Source organism: Sebastes fasciatus, chromosome 8 (genome assembly GCF_043250625.1).
Source record: "Sebastes fasciatus isolate fSebFas1 chromosome 8, fSebFas1.pri, whole genome shotgun sequence".
Lineage (NCBI taxonomy): Eukaryota > Metazoa > Chordata > Actinopteri > Perciformes > Sebastidae > Sebastes > Sebastes fasciatus.
Genome location: NC_133802.1, coordinates 32,998,988 through 33,025,260, shown reverse-complemented (window position 1 = coordinate 33,025,260; position 26,273 = coordinate 32,998,988). Strand labels below are relative to the sequence as shown.

The window sequence follows — 26,273 nt, the reverse complement described above, 5'->3', positions numbered from 1 at the left end:
AATAAAATAATAAAATAATACAATAGGAATAATAATAAACAAAAATAGATAGAAACTAAATAGGGAAAATAAATAAATAAATAAAATAAAATAAAAATAAAGAGAAACAAAATAAATAGTGATCATAAATCACAACGAAATAAATAAATACTAACAAAAATGAATAGAAGAATAAAAAAAAACATATATTCATTTAGTTCACCCATTAAGAAAAATGAAGTAATTGGCGACCACTTGGTTAAGAATACATCTGTCCTTATCTGTCCTGTTTTTTCATTTTTATTCTGTAAATCTTTTAATCTGGAAAGAACTTTGTGTTTAAGTTTGACAAGTTTTTTTTTAATATATTTTAAAATTATTTAAATTATTATTACTACACTAATTACTTATCTCTACTTTCTTATGTAAAACGAAAGCAGTAAAACAATAGTTTATGAGATTTCTTAAAAACAACCAGTGCAGCCTCAGAGTGGGAATAAACCTTTATGATGTCACTACATTCCAACTGTACCTGAACGTATCATTTTGGGACACATGCTGACGTTTGAAACAAAGAATATCATATTTGTGGCGTCTAATCTATTAATTTGGGCCACTCCATTATGTTCACTATATTTTATTTAGCCTATGGAAGATGCTAATAGCCTACAACATGGGAAAATATCTAGTTTCGTGTAGGAAAAATTACTGTTGGCCCACATTTTCACATCTTCTGCCTCTAAAAATGTCAAGAGGGAAATAATTAACGCTTTTCTGGTGATGTTTAAACCACATTTTATCACTTTCACTACTTTTTCTCGCTTTCAGCATTCCTAGAAGCACTTTAACCGTCTACTTCTGTAAAGAAACGGATCTTATCGCCGGTTCTTAAGCCGTTAAACAGTTAAACAACCATGAATGTATTATATTAGTAAACAACCAGCAGCGTCTCACTCTGTGGACGAGCGTTATTAGTGGTTTCCAGGGCAACCGGACCCGCGCTCAGAGGATAGTGATTGGAATTTCGTCTCTTTTTAGTGAGCCAGATCATTTGGCTCAGCTCACCAAGAAGAGCCGGCTCTTTCGGCTCCCAAACGGCTCTTCGTTTTACTTCACTTCTGCCTTATATAATTCAGCCAAATTTAGCTTTAGCTATTTTGACCTATGATTATAATGTATGCACATATATCACTTAAATTATTCAATATAATTATACTAATCCTAAAATTTCCAGAATACCATAATTTTACATGCTGCTTCGTTTCCGACTGTCACTCATCTTGTCTGCTATTTGCGCACTGCACTCCTCTCTCTCTTTCTCTCCTCCGCTCCCTCCTGCTCTGTACCTGTAGACCGTCAGCGTGCCGCGCACCCCCACCCTGCTTGATGTTATGATCCTTATCTGTCATCACCTGATTGGTCGCACGGACGTCATTAACACAACATTCATTCACAGTCAGTGCATGGAGTGCCCGTGGCGCAGAGAAGATCGTCCTATCATTCTGCCTTGAATTAATAATGAAAAAAAAAACAAAAAAAAAACGGCTCTCGGACGGGAGCCAGCTCTTATCGTTCACTTAAAAGCTAAAAGAGCCGACTCTTTAAGTGAACCATAAGAGCCGGCTCTTTTAGCCGGCTCGTTCGCGACCTACACATCGCTATCAGAGGAACAACAGCTCGCGCATCAGGACCGTCCCGCGGTCAACAGGAGAGAAACGGTTAACCGGGAGAGTTAACCGGGAGTTTACCGGGACGTGGAGCTAGTGTCGGTTGTTTTTATCTCTCTATCTCTCTCTGTGTGTCTGTTAAACACTTTTAAACAAATTTCTCTGTAGTTTTTGTGTCGTAGTTAGTGTTGGACTCACCGTGTTGCCATGGTAACGCTGAACGGACAGATCTAGAGTTACTAACATGGAGCCCAGCAGCTCCTCTGGTCTGACCGGCTGATAGAGACACCGACCACCGACCACCGGTGAGTTGTTCTCCTTTATTTAACATAAGTCACGGTTGTAGTTGTGTTTAGTTCAGGTTTGTTGTGTCTCTACTGTTGGTAACAGCAGCTAAAGCAGCAGGTAGCAGGTAGATTACAACAGGTGAAGCAGACAGAGACAGCAGGACATCCTCCACACAGGAGGGCTGTTATTAAGTTAAATTAGGCATTTTATTATTTATTTATATTAATTTTGACCACAGTTTTTTTCACTTATATGATCTGCCTCCTAGTAGTGCATTCGTTTTTTTTGCTTTAGGATAATGTTCTTCAATTTGACACAATATTCACAATTTTGCTAGTGTAAATTGCTTAAAATACACGGTATGTCAATTTGTATTAGTTTAACACAATTCCACTTTGTATAAAGATTAATTTCTTATTTTGCAATGCAGGTGCAAAGCAGATAAAGACTTTCAAACATGCTCAACTGAAAATAATTAAGTGTTTCTTGATATATATATATATATGTATATATGTATATGTATATATATGTATATACGTATATGTATATATATGTATATATATTATAATATATATAGATATTATATATACATTATCTATATATATTATATAATACATGTGTATATATAATATTATTATAAATATATGTATTATATAATATATATATAATATTATAGTTTATTATATATATCTATATATATTATATATATTTATATAATATATCTCTCTATATACTGTATATAATATTATTATATATATATATACATACATGCATACATACATACATATATATATATATATATGTGTATATATATACACAGTATATATATACACATATATATATCTATATATATATTAAACATGTCTTTATTGAATTTTGAAAATATTCTGGTATACACAGGGCCGGCTCTAGCTCTTTTGGTGCCCTAGGTGAAATTCAGATTTGTAACCCCAAACTCCACACAGAAGGACCTTAAGCAGGGTTTGAACCTGCTGCAACTCTCTCAAAAATTAAGATTTATATTTAAAAAATAACTGTATTTATTGTAATATAAATAAACAATTGGTATTGTGATATTGTTGGCTTAGTGTTTATTCAGTTTCACTACAACGAGAGTTACAAGGGTGAAAGTGTATTTATTTATTTGTTCATTTGTTACCTCAATGCAGAAAATGAGGAAGGGCGCCCAACGGCATTTTTAATTATTATTATTATTATTATTATTATTTTATTTTTTAAGAGGGCAGCCAGTACCTTCCAGTAGGTGGCGCCCTAGGCGACCATCTATGTGGCCTATGCCTTCCCTGGGTATACATAATACAAAATCTCCATATAATAGGCTATACAAAAAATATAAAACCACCCTCCCCATTTCCCAGTTGTTCTTGTTAATAAAAGACCATAATACTGTTGCTAAATAGAGAGTTGCATTATTATCATAGGGCCTACTTACTGTGAAAAAAAGTCACAAAACGCCAGTTACACAATGGAACAAATATCAGCAGTAAAAATAATATTGAACCAGATAATAAAATCAAATAAATGATGGCTGAATTCCAGTTAGCTGCTTAGGTTTCAGAGACCTGGTATTGTTCATACTTTTACACTTACTGAAGGACTTCTGCTATTTGACATAATACTTTGAACTTTTATCCTCATTTCCTGTTTTTTAACCATCAGGTGACATCACTGTATCAATGTTGTCATCACGGTGAACAGGTGAAGAGAGAAAAAACAGATGCCTGATCATGACTGCTCTTGTTCGACCTGGAGTCAACGTTTCAGCGCTGTGTGCGGACGGAGACGAGCACCTGGAGGCTGGAGATCTGAGGAGGGCGACCTCTCTCTACATGTCCGCCTTCAGGACTCACGCCGCCTCCACCGTGTCCCACATGCGGAAACTGAAGTCCGGCCTGGGCGGGGTGGTCTCTACTCTGGAAGGTTGGCTTGACGGTCAACCCGCCGAGGGTCTCAATAAAGGTCTCGCCGCGGTCTTTCTGTCCACACTCTGCCCCAACAATCTGTCCGCCACCGTTTTCAAAATGGAGTCTCTCCTCCAGAGTGGCGGGCACGGCTGTGAGGAGATTTTTGATCGCTGCACTGCTCTGCTTGAGGGGATGCGAAACCCTCATCCACACGATCGCGTGGTGTTGGAGATCACCCGCGCCCTGGCCTGCTTGTTCTCAGGGCCTCACGGTATCAAAGGGCTGAAGATTTACCTCAACGCTTACCAGACTAACAAATCTGAAACCGTCACGCTGGTGAAAAGCAGACAAGCTCAGCACCTACACAAAATAGTGAAAGCCTTTACAGACCAAGTACTGCACCTACATTCCTCTTTAATATCTGATAGCGAGGGTGCAGAGACAACAAAGGAGAATGATAAACTAGATGTAGAGACAGTTATTGAGTTTTTATTGGCTGTCTCGCCTGATAATAGAGAAGTGCAGGAACTTCAAGCAGCGTATTTGTCTTTGACGGGCAGGTTTGGGGACAGTGCAGAGGTGTACGCTGCTCTCCTGCATCATAGTCAGGAAACATCAGAGAGTAGTACAGACAAGTCATCCCGAGAGAGGAGAGCGAGACTCTTAACCAGTCGAGCAGCTGCCTGCTTGTCAGCAGGTGGACGGACTGCTGAGGCCTGCGGGGATCTGGGCGATGCATTTGAGATGCACCCTGCCACTGCCCGAGTTTATTTTCAAAAGCTATTCACAGATCAGGGTACAGGGATGGCTGCTCGCACCCATCTCCGTCAGCAGGCGGAGAGAGGCCTGTCTGGCTACAGGGAAAGGGTCCTCATCCGTCCAGACCTGCGGTCCACCGAAGGCGTTGAGCTCCTGGACCCCGTGATCACTCAGTTGCGGACTCTGTGCCATTTAGAGCCCGGTGGTGGAGGCAGAGAGCTGCGGGTACGACTCGCCGACTGTCTTCTCCTCAGAGGGGAACACAAAGAGGCCCTCTCGATCTGCAGCCAGCTGGCTGCTGCCCGAGGTCAGCAGAGCTACCAGAACACGGTGCAGGTTCTTCGTGGATACGCACGACTTCTCTCCGACGACCACAAGGGGGCGTTAGAAGACTTCCAGGCTGTGATTGAGCACAACGCCCCCCACCCGTCCAGCTGTGTGCGGGCGCTCTGCGGCAGGGGGCTCCTGCGCATGATGGGCGGCTCAAACTACCTCACGGCTCTAGACTATGTGACGGCCAGCAGGCTGCACCCTCAGGAGACGGCGCTGACCGTTCGCTGCTTGGTGCCGTGGAACTACCGGGGGCTGCTGTTTACTGTTTTAATGGAGCAGGGACGAGTCATGCTGGAGGGGACTGGAGAGCACGAGTCCAAGTCCAAGTCCAGTTCCGGTGAAGACTCCCAGCAGCCCCAGCAGGGGGATCACCTGCAGGCCCCATCAAAGAGAGACAACCACAAATCAGAGTACGACGTGTGTCTCACATACAGTTTACTCAATAGTAGGGATGCACCAGTTGCAAAATTATGGGTTAAAATTTTCCGATAGCCGATACAGATACTGATGTTTTGTTATTTATTTTGTTATATATTCCCCCGTTGGTGCCAGGGAAACAAAGACATTTTCATTATAAAAAAATAACTGAACTGTCTTCACTCTTAATCAGCCCCTCATTCATATCTTGAATGAGCACAAATATCGTACAAATTTATGAAACCAGCTTTAAAATAAGCTTCTCTCACATGAAAAATAAGTGCCTCAAAAGCGCGTTAGCCTGCATCCAACTACCTACTCAATGAAAGTGATTTTTGACCTAGCCCAACAAAAACATTTTGCGAAACATAAATTAAATGTAATTAAAGCTGAAGTAGGCGAGATTGGAGCAAATATGATTAAAAAAGTTATTTTTATAAAACGGTCGCTGTATCGTGACAGTACATGAAACAGGTAACCTGAAAAAAATCATGTTCCTCTGTGTCCTCCGGTGCTCCTAACGGCATCTGTAAGATTTCACAGACCGGAGGAAAACAAGCAGTAAGAGCTGATCTGAGGTCTGCTGTCCAGCTGCCGTCTATGAGAGCCGGCTGTCAATCACTCGCCAACTCCGACCAAATGGTCAAACTAGGCAGTGCTGATCAAATATGAATTAATATTCTGTTACTGTAATGCCTATTTCTCTCCTCAGATGTTTTCAGAATCATCTTGTAGTGCACGGTTTAGCTGTAAAATGAGAAAGTTTGGGACGCCACCGCCATTGTGAAATCTGGTGAAGGAACGCAAAGTTCTGGTCACATGACTGAAGCACAGCCAATAGGAACGCTCTCTCTCTGAAATGACCTGTGATTGATCAATTAATTGGTCATTAGTCTCCCATCACAGATGTTTTAAAGCCTGAAAACAGAGCCATGAGGAGGAGCAGAAGTCTAGCTTTCTCTCAAAACACTTGAATTACAATATACTGAAAGGTTATTATGGAATTTTTGCCCAATGATGCCAAAAATAAAAAATATACTGCTATCTTATAGGCCGATTGCAGTCAACGAGGCAAAAATCGTCCGATACCGATGTTCGGACGATAAATCGGTGCATCCCTACTCAATAAGCCTTTTTTGTCACAGTAATAAAAACACAGGTGTAAATACTAAAGTTAGTGATGACACAGAGCCGTCGTTAATGTTATTAGTAACAGCTGTGCTTCTCCTGCTGTGACAAGTCAAAATGTCTGCTGTGAAAAAGGTCTGTCACCGATCCAAAATTGGAAGTTAACTCGTTTTAAAATGTATTTAGTCCTGTTCACATTTCAGTTTACGATGAAAATTAAATGCATTTTCTTTTTCCTGCTCTGTGCACCAGGACTCCTGCTGGTGTCCAGTCTCTGGCTGCGCTGCTGATGGAGCTCCAGCCCGGTGCTGATGGGTCTCAGATCCTGGCAGCAGACGCCTTGTACCAGCTCGGCCGGGTGGAAGAAGCCTACAGGCTGCTGCTGTCCATCGGGCCCAACGGTCCTCGAGCACCCGTCCTGGCTCGCCTCGCCCTGCTGCAGCTGCACAGAGGATTTCTGTACGACACCAATCAGGTATGTGGGTTTGGAGCGGTGGGTCCCAAAGTGAGGTGCAGAAGCACCCACATTCAGGGTGTGTTCCCGCCTAGTTAGGAAAACTATAATTTATTTATTATTTATTGTGACAATTAACAGTTTCATGTGAAGATTACATTGTATGACGTACAAACCGAACCGTGGGCTTGTTGAACTGTTGCACCTCTATTAAATATAGGCCTGCTAATTATTTGATGAGGTGCCAGAGACATAGAAGAGGCAACTATCTGAACTTAGGCACCAATTAACCATCAAGTAGCCTGACTTATTTCATGTATAAAATCAGTCATATGGCTTTATATGGCACTTACGAGCAGTCTGTTCTTAGGCAAGCGGAGAGAGTATTGTCTGACCCATCTCACATCCTCCACTCTGAGTATAAGCTTTAACCATCTGGCAGACGATACAGAGTCCCCAAATGCAAACTGAACCGTTTTAAAAACTCAAAATCAAAATTTTGAGTTTTAGGGTTGTGCAATAGCATCATGGTGTTCTTATTCTTATTTTGTATCTCTTATTTATACTGTTTTATATAGATCTTGTGCAATATATGTAGTTTGTGGTCTACATTGTGATGTGTTTTTCTGTTTACATGTAGATTGATGTTTGCTTTTAATGTTTCTATTTATTGATGCTGCTGTGGAGGCAGCTGATAGTGTGCAACACTGAGTCCAAGACAAATTTCCCCAAGGGGACAATGAAGTGCATCGTATCGTATCGTATCGTATCGTATCGTATCGTATCTATCGTATCGTATCGTATCGTATCGTATCGTATCGCATCGCATCGCATCGTATCTATCGTATCGTATCGCATCGCATCGCATCGCATCGCATCGCATCGCATCGCATCGCATCGCATCGTATCTATCGTATCGTATCGCATCGCATCGCATCGCATCGCATCTATCGTATCGTATCGCATCGCATCGCATCGCATCGCATCGTATCTATCGTATCGTATCGCATCGCATCGCATCGCATCGCATCGCATCGCATCGTATCTATCGTATCGTATCGCATCGCATCGCATCGTATCTATCGTATCGTATCGCATCGCATCGCATCGCATCGCATCGCATCGCATCGCATCTATCGTATCGTATCGCATCGCATCGCATCGCATCGCATCGTATCTATCGTATCGTATCGCATCGCATCGCATCGCATCGTATCTATCGTATCGTATCGCATCGCATCGTATCGTATCTATCGTATCGTATCGCATCGTATCGCATCGTATCGTATCGCATCGCATCGCATCGCATCGTATCTATCGTATCGCATCGCATCGTATCGCATCGTATCGTATCGTATCGTATCGCATCGTATCGTATCTATCGTATCGTATCGTCTTCTATCGTATCGTATTGTATATAATATAGAAATATCATTCATTACTATCAATCAATAAATTTATATTTTTTGGAGTTAAAAAACATTGGAAATGGTTATGTATTTCTTCTCTATAGTGTGCGAAACAAACTGTGACCCAAAAACATTGATACAAACTGAACCGTGGGCTTGTTGAACCACTTTATCACACAGGGCAAATCTGCATGAAATTGAAAGTGCTGTGTCATTCTCATTTACTCAAATTGATCTCTGGACACAGCCTCAAAGTGTCGACATTCAAGAAATGAGGAACCACAAGGACTCATTTACACCCCCCTCTAATTAGGTTTCTTAATTTGTATATATGAGTCGGTGTAGCCTTTGAAAAACCTGGTGCCAAAGCAAATCTATACTTGTCTCACCACAACAGCCGCAGGACACAAGTACAAATACAGTAAGAGCTGCAACAAACCAGCAGACAACAGAAACATTAACACAGTCTAGTCACCTGTAAAATTACCAGCATGTTCAGCATTACAACTACAAATCAGTTGGTTCAGTCTTACTCTTTTTCATTAATTAATTAAATTAATAATTTGAATTGTTTTTGGAAATAGAGCAAAAATGATTCAACACTGACTGCAGTCCACTTACTATCCTACGGTTATGTTAAGTCAAAGGTAGCGTACAGAGCTCCAGCCTATAACTATAGCCGACAGAGCTGTGACTGTGAATTTCCTTTTACTTAAATATCAAACACATTCCACCAAGATTAAAGTGCCATTTTATTTTGGGCGTGTAAGATAAATCAGATAGGACTGGTTTGCTTTATGTCAAAAGGTAATTTTTTAGTTTTTGAACAGCAAAGAAATGTTGCGACCGGAATTGGACCAAAAAACGTGCCATTACCCTAATTCAGCAGTTACATGACATGACCATTGCATGTGCCTTGGATATATTTATATTTATACATATATCTCGGTAATATATCCCACTTCAAATGCATTTTCATATGCATTTCATTACATATTAGGCCGACATACGACATACATTTCCACAGTTTGTACATAAATGGATATTTGGTTAATAAATACTTTTTATGTAGCTATTGATACAAATCAAATTGTGCACAAATATAATATTGTATATAGGCTACAATAGAATCAACTTAGAATAAGTTGGCCTACAGATTAAATTGGATAATGAGAAAGAATACCAAAGGCATTTTCAGCACTTTTTTCTCAGCATTAAGAAGCTATGACAAGCTATGTGCTTACACATAGATGCAGTTACGCAGGTGTTTAGTGGTATGTACCTAGACTCACCAGTGGCAGTACGCAATAAGAAGTAAGGGTACTCGTGTGGACAAAAATCAAAAGTGCCGATGTCCATTTCAGGCACTGGGTGGGACACATAACTACATAATAAAAAGCAATGTAGTTGCTGAACTGCTCAAAGAAAATGAACTGAATTGAATACCACATTTTGTAGTGTTCATTATTCTGAAGTGGTGGTGTGTCAGGTCAGGTAGCCTAATACATTAATTCCTTAATTTCACAGCTTGCAGGGAAAGAGATAAAGTTTTCACATCTGTCCATTTTCTCTGCAGCTGCTGAAAAAGCTCATTCAGTGCGGCGATACCAGCTGCCTGCGCCCCCTGTTGGCGGTGGCACAACAGAAGGACCGGGCTCTGCTGCAGGCGCACTGCCACTTCGCTGCAAAACGCATCCTGGAGGGCACGCGAGAGGAGAGCGCCGTCAGGGAGACCGTGTCGTATCTCTCCATTGCCATCATGGCCTCTGGTGATTAGAGTCTGATTGATGAGATATTTGTTATTTGTTATTGGTCTGATTAAATAGTGAGTAATACTTTAATCTAGATAGGATTTAAGGGATAAAGAGAACAGTTGGCACAAAATAGAGGCTTTGTTTCTGTGTTTGGCTTCAAATAAATTGTGTTTTTCCAGGTGGCGAGGCAGCAGAGTCTCTGCTGGAGAGAGCGAGGTGTTATGCCCTGCTGGGCCAACGAAAGACAGCCATCTTTGATTTCAGTGCCATTCTGAGGGAGCACCCGAAACACGTTCAGGCCCTGTGTGGAAGAGGCTTCACCTATCTCACGCTCAACCAACAAAAGGTATTCTTGAGTTGAAACGCTGTCAAAAACATGCTCCTTTAAACAGTTTATTCCTTTTTTCTACACTTAAAGCTACACCAGGCAGCTTAACACATTAAGTAGCTTCAACTAGCAGGTAATAAACTTGAATTTCAGGAGGGACAATATATAGGGACATCTGTAAACTGCCAGTATCCTGCTTGTGTTGACCAACGTGTGCAGGAAAAAAGAGGCAACAGATGCATAATTTCATGTCATGGCAGAGAAGTCAACACATCTAACAATAGGGGCCTCATGCAAGAACCACTCGTACGAACAGATTTGTTCTTAAGTGGCTTGTACGAGTGGTTTAGGAGAACTTGTCTCATTCACCAATTTTCTTTTCTTAAAAGTATCTAATGCAGCTGTAGGCGACATGAATGATCAATTTAAATATAGATTTCTGCCTCTTAACCCTCAGGAATGCACTCATGACATCCTGGCAGCACTTCAGATAAACACCGACATCGTCACCAAAGACATCCTGTCACTCAAGGACAAGGCTCGGAAGCTGGTCTGCGATTGGCTGCATCAGTTCTGTCGGACCAACCTGTCGGACATCCTGCTCGCTAACGCCGTGCCCTGCCACGAAGAGCAGCTCAGAGAGGCTTTTATAATTGTTGGAGCTCTGATGAGGACTGACTGCAGAGACCCCAGATGGCATCTCCTCTATGTGGACACACTCTTAGCCAAAGGTGAGACGCGAACTTTGCCAAAACTTTGCTGCTGAATTTCTTAGTGGGATCCTTGATGTCACTGGAAATGGTTGGAGTGTCAAACTTGATCTCAAGTGGGCCGGACCAGTCAAACCATTGGATAATAACCTATAAAAAAACAACACTTCCAGATGTTTCCCTTTCTTATAGTGTAAAGAAGTACAATCTGAAAACATTCACAATTAATGAACAATGCATTTACTAAACAGACGATGAATAGCCTGAGATGTCTCACTGATCTCTCGGATATGACTAAAAATAGACATGTATCTTCTTTGTTCTCAGTTGTCCTCGCAAGTTCTTGTATTTTTCACCATGATGAGTCTGATAGTGACACCTAGTATTATATTCCTTGAGCACTGAACAGTGCTGTGAACACACCAAACACACTGGCTTCTCATTTACCTCTGTGAAGAAATAGGAACTGGTCCATTTTTCTTGGAAACCCGTCCACTTTTCTTTTTTTGTGACAAGGCAAGGCAAGGCAAGGCAGCTTTATTTGTATAGCACATTTCAACAACAGGGCAATTCAAAGTGCTTTACAGAAACATTCAAGAAATAATTAAAACAGTTATAAAAACATAAAAACATTAAAACATTAAAGATTAGAAAATAAAAACAAGCTAAAAATAAAAGCTAGGATAGAAGCTAAAATTGCATAAAACTCACCGGCAGCTCCTGCAGTAGCCTGCACTTGACAGTGTTGTGTCATGTAGCCTGTACGTAAGCATGTGGGCTCTATAATAGCGTATCCAGCATATGGCCTGCTTCTCTTATTAGGACAGCACAACCCCCAGTGGACAAATAGGAATAACAGTTCATTTTATTGGCGAGCTGGTTCTGGCCCTCGGGCCCTTATGTTTTGACACCCCTGGTTTAGGCTGTGTGGTGTTTCCACTTTGATAAAGAAAACCACTGAACCACTGTGCTCCTTGTTTACAGTAATCCTTACTCCTGCTGTTATGGTCCATCTGCTCCAGGTGAAGCGAAGGCAGCAGGCGCTCATCTGTGCCAGGTGTTTGGCCAGGAGCCAAGAGACGCCGTGGCCCAGGCCAGGGTGGGCGTGGTGGAGGCCTGGCAGCAGAACTACCGCGGCGCAGCTCGCCGGCTCAGCAAACTGACTGAGAAAGATTCATCCAGTCTGGCTTTATTGTTGGCCCTGATCCCATTAAATCAACGGAAACGCACGGCACAGGTAAGCCTACGTGCGGGAATTCAGATTAGAATGAGCGGCGTTGTGCCAGAGATGTTTGTGCTGACTAAAGATAGAGAGTTGCAAAATAAATAAAGGTGTTTTGTGTTCAAGATAGTTTTGTATGTGCAACACGTTCTCATCCCAACTCATCACTTACTGATGCTTTGTCAGACCCCTCGGCGTCAATTGACAGTCGCTGTAAACACGTGCTTAGGTTCAGGCAACAAATCCAAAAAACAACATGGTTGGGCTTCATTTAGTTTGGTTTAATTTTTAATTGAAAAGGGACAATGAGCTGAGAGGCTAGTTTTCATCTGCAGTCCTTTTGCCTGATGCTGTTAGACATCCTAGAATAATAAAGATAATACAATATATATTAAAATTGCTATGTTTATACAGTGAAAATGTGACTGGACTTCGTGAACACGGGACACGAACAAACAGCTGATTGTAATATGAAAGTGAAACTTAACGCACGGGACACGAACAGTGGTCTCCTGGATGAAAGCCTTGTGTTCGTTGGGCATCATTTCTCATTTCACCTGCATGAAATTTTGATTTAATCTCTTCTGTCTGATGTTTTTACATTTTACCATTCTTATTTACTTCACGTTTTATGATTTAATACAGTGCAGACTAAAATATATCGAAAAACAAAACTGTCTGAAACTGGAGTGGTACCTCATCAATTTAGGAGGTTTCTCTCTGAACGTATCATAATGAATATCTCATAAAACTAGACTGCATTAAGGTCAGAAAAGATGGAAAAGTATGAATAATGAAGGATAATGGAGAACATCAATACATAATTATACAATACTTACAAGACAGGGCAACAGCATCTTTCCTTAAATTGGCCAAAGTATTGTAAATTAGGAGTATTTATTTCTTTATAAATTGCGTATTAATTGCTCAGCATCTATATTGTGACAGGCAGCAGCGCAGGAGGCCAGCAGTGTGTCATCAGGCGGTCAGTGGGATCAGGCCCTCACCCTCCTGACTGTGGCGGTACAAGCAGTCGGCGATCACAGACTCCAGTATCTTCGCCAGCGGGCGGCCTGCCTCGCTCAGCTGGGCCTACACGAGCGGGCCGTAGCTGACCTAGACAGAGTGATCCAGAAACACAACAATGGATCCGACTCCAGCTGCTCGGACGACCCCCGAGTCTGGGCGGAGGACCTGTGTCGGCGAGGCCGCGGCCTGGTGCTCTGTTCCAGAGAAGGAGCAGCTCTGGAGGACTTCAGTCGGGCCCTGGAGATCCACAGGAACCAGGCCCTCCAGTGTGTGGAGGCTGGTCTGGGGAGGCCGCGTCTGGCTGAGTGCTTCCTGCGGGGGGCGCTGCAGCACTACGGGGACCAGCAGCTCAGTAAAGCCTGTACCATGATTGAATGTGGCCTCCTTGTGGACAGTGAGAACGTAGAGCTCCGCAGACTGAGGGCAAGGGTCAAACGAGAAGTGGCGAGCCCCTGCAATGTCAACTAGTGTTGATAGTCAGAATCTCACATAATGTAGCCATGTCAGTGCCTGTACCTTAACGGGATAGTTCAGGTGTTTTGAAGTGGGGTTGTATGAGGTACTTATCCATAGTCAGTGTATTACCTACAGTAGATGATAGTCGGCACGCCCCCAGTTTGGAGAAACCGAACCAAAGCAATGTACTGCTGTGGACGGGGCCGGCAGCAAAATTTATTTTAACCACCTAAATGAAAGGCCCACGTAAAAAAATCAATATCAGTTTAAGTTTACGCTATATTTAGAATATATTCACTGCTTTAACCTGCCGTCAGACAGCCCTTTCAGACGGGGAACTGAAGTCGTTGTATCCCTCTTTGCTCTCGCCAAAGCCACCAGACTCCATTGAAAAAACTTGTAATTTTTGCCTTGCAGAACACAGGAGTTGCTGGTCTACCGCTGCCTCGATCGGTTACTTTCTTTGTGTTATTGTGTGACTTTGGTGAATCCGAACCAACCAAACTCACACAATAACACAAACAAACGATGCAGCGGTAGACCAGCACCTCCTTTGTTCTGTGAGGTAAATTACTGTGTTTTTCAATGGAGTCTGGTTTCTTTGGCGAGAGCATAGAGAACGGCTTCAGTCACCCGTTGTAAACATAGACTGTATTGCTGTCTCATGGCAAGGTAAAGCGGTGGAAATATTCTAAATATAGCGTACACTTAAACTGATATTGATTTCTTGTAGGTGGCTAAAATATGTTTTTCTGCCGTCCCCGTCCACAGCAGAACATTGCTTTGCTCCTGTGTTGGTACTTCTCCAAATTGGAGGCGTACCGACTGTCGTCTACTGTAGGTAACACACTGATTATGGATAAGTACCTCATACAACCCCACTTCAAAACACCCAAACTATCCCTTTAAAGATGTCGTATTGCGGTGGACGGATCTAACTGATGAGAAATTGTCCTTTGAGGACACGGTGCTTTAGTTCATATCATGTCTTTCAATTTCAATTTAAGTTTGTAGCGTTAACAACGGTGTTTGTTAATCTTTTTAATATCTTTATAATTACAGCAAATCAGTATATTGAATATGAGAGGAGTACGTGAAGGTTTTCAACACCACAAATTTATTTAATGTTTTATTATCACGTATTTTCTGAACAGATTTTAACTTTTGCACCTCACACATTTTATGACTTATACATCAGTAACTTAATTATTGTGTACAAACATGATAGTCATGATAATTATATGGTATGAAGGAAATCACGAAATTAAATATAGTTAAATTCAAACTATCACACCTAGATAAGAGATTTAAGAAAGTGCCCAATGTGCAGGTTTTATGCTTTTGAAAAGGCACAATTTTCTTTCATCATATCCATGACAGCAAACATAATTTATAAGCATAAATACGGGAAAACAGAAATCTATACCACTGACATTAAAGAATGTTTAAGTACAAAATCAGTACTTTAGTGATCTTCTCAGTGCACCTGAAGAAGGACTTTAATTGAATATAGCATCAAATGTATACATATACTGTAAGTACAACTTGTGTTTGAGACGCCACACGTACTTTGGTATTATGCCATCACGGTGATGTATTGTGGTTCCATGTTGCCGAAGTAGGATTTCTCCCACTCGCTCATGAGGTCGAAATGCAGCGGGCGGTCACAGAAGGTGCAGGAAGCCGTGGCCGGGCTGCTGAGCAGGAGTCCGGACTCCTGCCACACCTCCACCAGTTTCTCTGTCGATCAAACACAGACACTCAGAATGAACAATTAAATGCCAACATTTATTTCTCTTTTACTTCTTTGTCTTAAAATTTTTACTGCACTGCAGTATACGGTGACAAGTGGATGCCAAGAGACCTATATGTGCTTTCAAAGCAAAGAGACTCACTAAAGGACAAATATAAATCACTTGCACCGGCCATTGTCCCCACTTAACTTGATTACTAGAACGACTCTGACCTAAGGATCCCCACACTCACCCACAAAGTACTCCATCATGGCGGGGTTGTGATGAGGAGACGGAGCCAGGCGCAGCAGCTCCTCACCACGAGGCACTGTGGGGTAGTTGATGGCCTGGACGTAGATGTTGTGTCTCTCCAGCAGGGTGTCGCACACCTTGGTGTTCAGCTCAGCGTTGCCCACCTTAGAAAACAGATCATGAAAGGTGATGTGAGTCATGTTTTTATTCAGGAATCAACTTACTGTGATTATCTTGGTCTACGGAGTCAAGAGTACACCACTGGAAATATTATAGAACATTTCTGTTTCATTGTAATCTTAAGATGCATTTAAAAAAAGTCATTACAAATTGATTAATTAAATTAGTATTTAAAGGATGCATTAAAAACATGATGTAGTCCAACACGTTCTCATCCCAACTCGTTACATACTGACGCTTTGTCACATCCCTCAGCGTCACTTTTGGGTTGCAGTAAACACGTTCTTAATGACCCCTCGGTGTCACTTTTCGGTTGCAGTAAACACGTGCTTAACGACCCCACGGTGTCACTTTTCGGTTGCAGTAAACACGTGCTTAACGACCCCACGGTGTCACTTTTCGGTTGCAGTAAACACGTGCTTAACGACCCCTCGGCGTCACTTTTTGATGGTAGTAAACACGTTCTTAACAACTCCTCAGCGTCACTTTTCGGTTGCAGTAAACACATGCTTAACGACCCCTCGGTGTCACTTTTCGGTTGCAGTAAACACATGCTTAACGATCCCTCAGTGTCACTTTTCGGTTGCAGTAAACACATGCTTAACGATCCCTCAGTGTCACTTTTCGGTTGCAGTATTCGGTTGCAGTAAACACGTGCTTGACGACCCCTGGGTGTCACTTTTCGGTTGTAGTAAACACGTTCTTAACAACTCCTCAGCGTCACTTTTCGGTTGCAGTAAACATATGCTTAACGATCCCTCAGTGTCACTTTTCGGTTGCAGTATTCGGTTGCAGTAAACACATGCTTAACGACCCCTCTGTGTCACTTTTCGGTTGCAGTAAACACGTGACAACTAATCGATTAATCGAGTAATCGTTGCAGCTCTACTTTCTTATACATCATAATATGAGGTATTTTTAATGCCTACAAAGTTAAGGGTAGATGCAGAAAAATGCTGTTATAAGTGCCAGAGTTGTTCCGTAATGATGTAACAGGTAAATATGTTGTCATCCAGTTCCTATAATAAGATAATTCTCTGTGATAATTATGAGATAAAGTGCATTACTAATGTTTGTCTGACCTGAAAGATACTCTTTAACTACTATGGAAGAGGAGGCAGCAGCTGAACCTTCGTACCCGTATGGGGATGATGTGGCTGGGACAGTTGACCACAGGAAGGCCCTTGTCCATGAGCAGCTGCCTCATGTGTTTGACGTTCCTCTGGTGGGATCTGCGGAGCACCTGGCCCTCGGGGCTACTCAGGACCCGGACCGACTCCAGGGCTCCGGCCAGGGCCATCGGAGGCAGGGCGGTGGTGAAGATGAAGCCGGCTGCGAAGGAGCGCACCATGTCCACCAGGGCGGCGCTGCTGGCGATGTAGCCTCCGACACAGCCGAAGGCTTTGCCTGGAACAGCAACAGACCGGCAAAGGTTATGTGAGTTGAGGAGACAGGAAGTAATCAGTCATGGGAGGTGTAACTTATGGTATTTAACTTGAGTATTTCCACTTTATAGTACTTAACTTTTTCTTTATTACATGTCAGAGGAGATAAATTTTACTTCATGCATTTATTTGACAGCTAAATTTACCTTGTAGATTGATATTTTACATACATTTACATCTGGAATATGCATTGTTACAGATAAAACTACCCAACACTGTATAAAGTTGTTATAATAATAATAATAGTAGTTATATCAATCAATCAATCTTTATTTGTATAGCACCTTACAGGTTAGTACAGTTTGGACCGTGAAAACAACAAAAAAGACCAAACAATTCAGCAATTTAACAATTTGAGCATGTGAGAAAATAAAATGATACAAATTTAATAAAATAGAAGTAAAAGCTGTAATAACAGTAATAGTGGTAAAACAGTGTGAAGTACAAACTAGATTAATAAAATAACAATAAAATATAGAATATATAACCTTTATAATAACATGGAAAATGACCATTCTGCTACTTTTAATACATATGTAGATTTATTAATGATACTTCTGTAATTTTGAAAGCTAATTGATGGTGATTATTTATTTTTATATTGTGATATTGCTTCTTTTACTAAAATAAATAATCCAATGGATACTTTCTCCACCATAATAATAATGCATGACATATACTATCAACATATTCTGTTAATAATGAGAATAAACTCACTTCTTTATCTTGTTTATCTATCTTCTAAATTTTTACACTTTTTTTAAAGTTGCATTTTCAGAATTGATATAGTTACAGAGCAAGAATAAAATAAAAATAAGATAAAATAACCAACGAAACAGAGGAGAAAAATAATTATAATGCATGAAAGTTAATTTTCCCATTTATTTTTTATATTGACATTAATTTATCTTGATAGTTAGCTGAGCTAAAAAAAATCTTAACTTTTATAGAGTTAAATTATTTGATAAATGATTGATTATTGTTTCAGTGTCAAATTATGACATCACCATAACGTATCGTGACTTTTGTGTGATGGTACGTCGCTACTAATTTGTTATTTCAGTTTGAGCTGGTTTATTTATTTATTTATTTATTGCCACTTGCAACCCTGCCTTGTAAAGTCAAGTGTTGTTATCCAAGATGAGTTTAGACTTAATATGCTATGACAGGGATTTCTACCTTTAAAAGCCTGCAGTTGTCATAAAGCGACACTCCCTGATGCTGGTTTTATCAGTGCGAGCAGAGAGGGAGTAGAGCTGGCACCCAGCTGATAAAACCTCTTCTTCCTCTGATGACAGCTCGCTCCTCTGCTGCCCTCAGTTAACCAACACCGTGAGCGGCATCAGGCTTGTTGCTGCCACGTTGGCAATATGACAACGTCAGTTAGTGCAAAATGGGAGTTTGTCCAAAAGAGGCAATTAATCTAAGACAGTTTGAAGCTCTTTTGCCTTGCCCTTTTACTGTATTTCATCATAACAAAATAAATTAAACAACTTTCTTACTGTGTAGAAATAAACACTTACCTAAGGTCCCAGAAACAATGTCAATCTTGTGCATGATGTTGTCCCTCTCTCCCACTCCAGCTCCATGGGCTCCATACAGTCCCACAGCATGAACTTCATCCACAAACGTCAGAGCTCCATAACGATGAGCGACATCACACAGATCCTCCAGAGGACATATAGCACCTGAAGGCCCCGGAGAATGAGGTATTATAATTAGGTAAGCAGCAGGAGATTAATGCTGCAAATGTCATCACTATGTACAGTAGATATGCTTATATGTGGAGACTTATTTACAGTTTCAAACACTAAAATCTCTCCTACATCATACATATGTTTTTTCATACATAGTTTTTTTGGCCCATTTTTCTAAACAGTCTTAACATCCTCTAAAGCAAAGGTCTGCAACCTACAGCTTTTCAGCCCCTCTCCAGTGGCTCCTTGTGGATTTTTAAAAATGGAAATTAATAACTGTTTTTTGTTTACATTTTCATTTTTATTTATCATTGTTGTAGGTCTATGATACGACGGTACGACGGTACGACGGTACGACGGTACGACAGAGTATAAGGGCCACATTAAGGAGGAAAAAAAATAAATCTGAGATTTCGAGAATAAAGTCATAGGTTTACGAGAAAAAAAGGCAGAATATTATGAGAATAAAGTCATAAGTTTACGAGAAAAAAAGTCGTAATATTATAAGAAAAAAGTCATATTGAATTGATAAAAGAGGTCCCACCTCAAGGGAGGACAGTAGCACCCGTCCTCCCTTGCCCCAACCACCTCTTTCTCGCCTACCTTGCAGGTGTCGCTGTTGAAGCATTTTAATTTTAATTTATTAAATAATGGAATTTGTTTTTCAGCAAATTACTCTTTTTAATATTTTGATCTCCCTCTTGCCTCTCAAAAATGGAGGAGGATCAACCTCCTCTGCCTCTACGGACCAGCCTCCACTGGTTCAATCAACTCATCAGTTTTGATCAGCAAGACGTATGCAAGTGGTTATTGCACTGACTCTTTTGCACACATGTGCCAAAACACGTATTAATTTGAGAGAAATTAATATCTGTTGTGAACAACAAACTAATTGTGCAGAGTTTTGAACATATTGTTTTGAAAAAAAAAATATATATTGTTATACAAGAACTGGGCCAAAGTGAATGAGAAAAACAGTAACATCCTCCTGGATATATGGTCCCATACAGTCATCCATTCAGTCTACTTCAGTTTGTGCTTTATGAAGCTGTCAGCGGTGTAATGATATCACACTGAGAAATAGAGCTGAGGGGAAAACTATTTCCTCCAATGGGAGACAGTGATGAATGACACATAATGCAGACTGAATAACTGTAGATTATAGAAATATTCTCCAACAGATCATTTACTTAAATAAAAGTAGCTCAACCACAGCGTAGAAATACTCCATTACAAGTAAAAGTCCTGTATTCAAACTCTTAATTAAGTAAAAGTACAAAAGTATTTGCATCAACCTACCAAAAGTACTCATTCTGCAGAATAATATATATTATTATAATTATTGATGCATTAATGTGTTCATCACTTTAATGTTGCAGCTGGTAAAGGTAGAGCTCATTTTTATGACTTTATATACTACTAGGTAGTTTAATCTATAATAATACATTAAAACGTTTACCCCTGAGATGTAGTGCAGTAGATGAATAAAGTAGCAGAAAATGGAAATACTCAAAGTACAAATACCTAAAAATTGTACTTAAGTACAGTATTTGAGTAAATGTACATTGCACCACTGTTCATTTATAATATACACACAGAATTAGCAAATTTCAAGTGGCAGTTCTTCTTGTTAATGGTACTTGAAACACAGTGTTTCAAGTTTTTCTTGCTTTAGTAGAAACAAATATTGAGATTTCTAGGACTCATGTTCCCGATTGTATATTTGTTTTTAAAAGGTAACCTATTATTACATTTTCATAACCACACAGACACCAGTTCCAAGAAATAAATGTATATATATATATTTTTTTCTTTAAAACTACTGTACACATCATATTACTAAAATGAAGATTTACATCTCTTGACTCTTGATATATAATTGATTTATATCTAAACTCTTTCTGCATATAAAGGGTAAGTTTACCCTCCACCACATATCTGGTTAATTGAATAAATGAATTAAATCTAAATAATCTCCTCTATCCCTGCAGATAACATTTACTAACCGTCCATCGAGTGCACCGTCTCGAACGCCACTATTTTGGGCGTGTTGGGGTCGGAGCGCTGCAGCAGCTCCTCCAGGTGTCGGCTGTCGTTGTGGCGGAAGATGAAGCGCTTGGCTCTGCTGTTCCTGATGCCCATAATCATCGACGCGTGGTTCCCCGCATCTGAGTAGATCTCGCACCCTGTAATGTACGACACAGTGAACACACCAGTGAAACCAGAGAAGATGACTTCCCCCTAAATCAACCTTTTCTACACCGTGTTATGAGACGTGAGGTCAGAGGTCAGTTTTTACCCGGCAGCATCTTAGCCAAAGTGAAGAGGGTGGAGTCGTTCGCCACGAAGCAGGAGGAGAAGACCAGAGCGGCGTCTTTCTGGTGTAACTGGGCCAGCTCCTTCTCCAGGGTCACATGGAAGTTACTGGTTCCTGAGATGTTCCTGGTCCCACCTGCTCCGGCACCATGCCTGTCCACGGCATCCCTGAGATCACCCAGAACAAAAGTGATAAAACATTCACATAATCCCATGAAAGGTGTCCCGTCTCTGGTGCTACAAACTACTCCTCACTAATTAACAAATAAATCAACATGTTTTATATTGACAGGATAGATCGACCCCTCTTAATAATAATAATAATAATATCTTGGATTTATATAGCGCCTTTCATGAAACCCAAGGACGCTTAACAAAGACATAAATAAATACAACAAATGTAACAGTAGCTAGAGGCCATAGGCCTTGGTGAAGAGGTGGGTTTTGAGGAGTCTTTTGAAGGTGTCCAGAGATGGTGCGTTGCGGAGCTCTATAGGGAGAGAGTTCCAGAGGGTGGGGGCTGTCACACTGAAGGCTCTGTCCCCAAAAGTTCTCATTCTTGTGTGAGGGACGGAGAGCTGACCCGTGCCTGAGGATCTAAGGTTCCGGGGCTGTGTGTAAGGGTGGAGGAGGTCAGATGGGTACTCTTGTACATCTACCGGGCCATTCTGCCGAATCTGTGCCTTTTCTGTCCCCATAAATATGCATGAAAAGTATCTGTATAATACATTATATTATCAAGCAAAGTGTCCTGCACTTTGTCCTAACTGCAATTTGAAGATACATCATGCAAAACCTTAATAAAAACTACAGAGAGCACTGAAAAAATAGGATTTTAGCCCGTCACCACTCTCTAACACTCTCTAAATCTTTTTTTTTTTGCATTATTGTGTGACTCTATTTCCAATTTAGACACACAAATACATTTTGTCATTGAAAAAATTCACAATATGTTAGTTAAAATACACATTTTAGTCTTGTTTCCAGGTTTTCACTCAGTCCTGTTAGTGCCCTAACACATTCCCCCCTCTATAAATCACATGACGCACAGGAAGTAGCATCATTTAAGTCTCCTGAAGGCCGCGGGGAGACCAAAAGCTAAAGTTCTTTTATAAGTATTTTTGATCATATTGTAAATATGATGTTATTATGTTTTGTTTTTTTTAAAGATAGTTTTGGTAAACCACTTGAAGGTGCTTGAAGTTTTCACATGCTATTAGCGTGTGGCTACATTTCATGTATTTGCTGACGCTGTGCCAAAAACTCTGTCCTGTTACTGTATGAACTATCTTCCATTTATTGAAACCATGTAACAAAAAGAAATCAAATGGCTTAAGATCAACCGTTACACATTTTGAATAGTTGAACACAAGTGTAATAATAAAAAATGTAGTTTCATTTTGAAAAGTTAGAACATGCAAATGTCTGGATTCAGCTTCAGGTTTGTAGAATCAAGCCAGACTTATAATAAGTTATAATAAAAATTCAAGTTTCAAATGTTTAAATGAATTATTAGGCCTACCCATTAAAAGCTCTTCATCTCCACTATGTGAAGCGACTGTATAGACAGCGAGAAACTCCATATAGGTTGGAGGTCACATGTTAGAACATGTTGCTTTTAAGTTTTGCTTTCATGTTTAAACGTAGTAGGCGTAGTAGGCCCCAAATGACCCACATCTATGGTGCTTATAGCAACCAATAACGCCTATTTAATTGTCTACTAACAATCGAATCGGGTGTCCTAAATTACTTTTCCTACTTGCAAACATTTGCTTTTTTCCCCCCGTCTCCTTACCTGATCGCAGTGAGGACCCGTGGGTGCCGACTCATTCCCAGATAGTCGTTGCTGCACCAGACTGATACCTGGGAGCCCTCCCGCCCGGAGACGGAGTAATCCTCAGCGAAGGGGAAGACCTCGGCGCTCCTGTTCACCGTCTTGAAGACTCTGTATGTGTGGTCCTTCTTTTTCTCAGAGATCTTCTCAATGAAGAAGCGGTCATAGTCGTAGCTGGGGCCGACTGCAGGGGGAGGAGTGGGAGGTCGTGACTTTAAATCAGCTAATTTAATTAGGCAAATATAGGAAACATGTTGCATCATATTAAATAAGTAATATTACAGGCTTCCTGCTGACTGTAAAACATACCCATGTTGTCTTTGAGGAGGTGGGTGACCGTGTCGGTTTGAGCTGATGATGGGAGGATTGAATCCTTTAAACCCTTCAACAGAGAGGTCATCGAACCTGTGAAAGAGGAGTGCAGCTCTGTCAGTGTGACACGTTACTATTTTGTCTTGTATGTTCACTTCAGTTTAATTCCTATACCTTCCTGGACGTCCTCCTGTACTTCAGGGCTGGCTCGGACCACCCCGATCTGAGAGTTGACGAAGGGGCAATCCTTCGACACAGACACGGCCACCTGAGTCGCCGTCTGAGCGAACAGCCTCCTTTGGCCCACCGTGGGGAGTCGGTGACTCTGTGGTTTGGTGGGTGAGATGTTCAGCTGGGACTCCAGCGAGGTCGTGCCGCTCACGCTGATCTGGCGAGCGATGATGGGGCACTGGTGGGCCATAGACAGCAAGGCGGCTCCAGTTCTCCTCAAAGCTGGCTTAGGCGCCGACTTCAGGAAGGGGCAGTGATGAAGGAAGGCAGCCATTGTTCTGCAGCTGTTCTTACTCTGAGTTAGAAGATAGGAAATTTATATACCATTATAGCTGTTAAAAACTCACATACATTTGGGTATCTGGAGTGTCTACCGACGAAAGCCTTGTGTTTTTCTGACCCATCCACCTCCCCTCCTGCCCGCTCGCTGTGTCTCTTTCACTCTTTAAACTACGTCAACACAGCTCTTTCCCTCTTTCCCCTATATTGACACGGATGGGTTTACGGACACGGACCTTTACTTATTCAGGGGGAGGTTTACTGAGAACAATGCTCTCTTTTTTTAGGAACGCTCAAGGGCACCTCAGTGGTGGTAATGAGGGAGGGACAAGCGTTGCTTTTCACTTTCCCCACCCAGATTTAATCTGCCGGTCCAGGGGATTAAACCGACGACCTTCCGGTCTCAAACTCGCTTCTCTAACCTTTAGGCCACCACTGCCCACACATCGTAGACAATACTGGTGCGTTGCATACCAGAGCTAAAATGTGCCTTGTGCGTCGTGACTAGGGATGTCCATAATTAACCATTTAACCGTTAACCGACATTAAGCATTTTAACAGATTAACGCTATCGGTTAAAACGGTTAAAAGAAATGTTAATAATTAACTCAAAAGCTGAGCGGCTCTTAGGGGCGGCTCGTCTATTTAAGGAGAAAAGCTGGTCCACCTTGACAGCCCACCTAACGAGGCGGAGTCGCAGGATACAGGAAGTTGGCTCTGGTCTCCGGCTCGCTTGAGCGGAGCGGAGGAGTTGTAGTTTTGTAGCATTTATTCACCGACAAATAAACTGTACACACACTGCTACACCTACGATCACAGCTATAATGCCACCAACAACCTCACACTCACCGCCAACACACACACGGTCTGTTGGAAACTCGCTAACCCGAAAGTGGTGTAACTTAAGTACGGAAGTTACGTGACAAATAAGTAAGGGATAATGTACAGCGAGCCAGTCATTATTGTGAAAGAATCCCCACAATGACCGCTCTTTGTACATTGTCCCGCTTATTGCACGGCTACTTACTGAAGAAATCAATAACCTTTGCAAAGGTGCACCATATTTTTCTCGCAAGCCAATCAGAGCAGACTGGACTTTTTCTGGAGGGGGTCTTAAAGATACAGGCGCTAAGACGGAGCGTTTCAGACAGGTATATTAAGACAGACAGGATACATTAAAGCATGTAAACATGTTCTAGTAGTAGAAACACAAAATACAAGTATGAACCTGGGAATGAGCGTGATATGACCTCTTTAAGAAATTGTTGCTCAAAACTCAAATCTCATCCCTTATATATAGTCAAGTGACCAAAATGACTGAACTTGAATCCCGTCCTAGTTTACAAAGTTAAACGTGTTGAGAGGTCAGAAGTGAGTGTAATGGTTGAGTTTAGCTCCAGAGAGCCGTCGGTGCCTCCTCCAGGCGTGGCAGGTTTACTGCTGCTTATCTGAACTCTGCAGGCGCTCAAGTGCTGCCCTGACGGACGTCATCAGCTGATCACCTATCAAATAATCCTCTATATAACACAGCAGGGACGCATCGATCTATTGTGATGAATAACTATCATTTCTCTGCTGTTAAAAGTTTATTAAACTCAGAGGATAAAATTAATGTTGGATGTAAATAATCCACCAAATGATGACATCAAAAAATCCAGATTTAAATTTTTCTGACGAGCACCTCTACGTGTAGTTTAGTTTACAAACAAAAGGCCGGCTGCATCACTTCACCCTCACAATCTCCCGCGGTCAGCAGATAAAGGCAATTCTTGGAATCTGTGGCTTTCTCTTGTGGTGAGATGTTATCGTTACGTTGGTCTGTGTCCTTTAAACACCACAAGTAGGTTGGATGTTTTATCTTAGTGTTGTTGTTGAATACATTTAACCATTAATCACATGCACATATCCTTTAGTTAACTGTACTACCCACATCTCATGTTTCCTCTCAGCAAAAGTCATTTGGGGATAAATTGTTATTCATTCATGTAGTGTGTTCTCTGCTACATGGATGAATCAATAAAACATAAATTAACATAACATATATGCTATATTCATTGCTGAATCCATAGTATTTAATAATAAATATTGTTTTATGGCAGAATATATGATAATAACACTGATTCTCAAAATACTGTA

General features: G+C 41.2%; 2 protein-coding genes across 2 annotated transcripts in view; one reads left to right on the top strand and one right to left on the bottom strand.

Moving 5' to 3' along the window:
* The first annotated feature begins 1,197 nt into the window (after positions 1-1,197).
* Positions 1,198-15,599, top strand: ttc34 (tetratricopeptide repeat domain 34). The gene is made up of 8 exons (XM_074645177.1): positions 1,198-1,951; positions 3,654-5,361; positions 6,749-6,971; positions 9,936-10,128; positions 10,293-10,459; positions 10,899-11,172; positions 12,174-12,388; positions 13,322-15,599. Exons 2-8 carry the CDS (start codon positions 3,683-3,685, stop codon positions 13,868-13,870), a joined length of 3,300 nt encoding a protein of 1,099 aa, XP_074501278.1. The 5' UTR covers positions 1,198-1,951; positions 3,654-3,682; the 3' UTR covers positions 13,871-15,599.
* The window catches only part of alas2 (aminolevulinate, delta-, synthase 2), a 12,514-nt gene continuing 1,197 nt past the window's right edge, over positions 14,957-26,273 (bottom strand). Inside the window, exons 2-10 of the mRNA XM_074645171.1 lie at positions 23,802-24,153; positions 23,625-23,720; positions 23,277-23,499; positions 21,465-21,649; positions 21,172-21,351; positions 18,992-19,156; positions 17,162-17,430; positions 15,845-16,007; positions 14,957-15,598 (exon numbers count right to left, since the gene is read on the bottom strand). Coding sequence (XP_074501272.1) covers positions 15,435-15,598; positions 15,845-16,007; positions 17,162-17,430; positions 18,992-19,156; positions 21,172-21,351; positions 21,465-21,649; positions 23,277-23,499; positions 23,625-23,720; positions 23,802-24,132 — 1,776 coding nt within the window. The 5' untranslated portion in view covers positions 24,133-24,153 and the 3' untranslated portion in view covers positions 14,957-15,434. The remainder of the gene's footprint in view (positions 15,599-15,844; positions 16,008-17,161; positions 17,431-18,991; positions 19,157-21,171; positions 21,352-21,464; positions 21,650-23,276; positions 23,500-23,624; positions 23,721-23,801; positions 24,154-26,273) is intronic.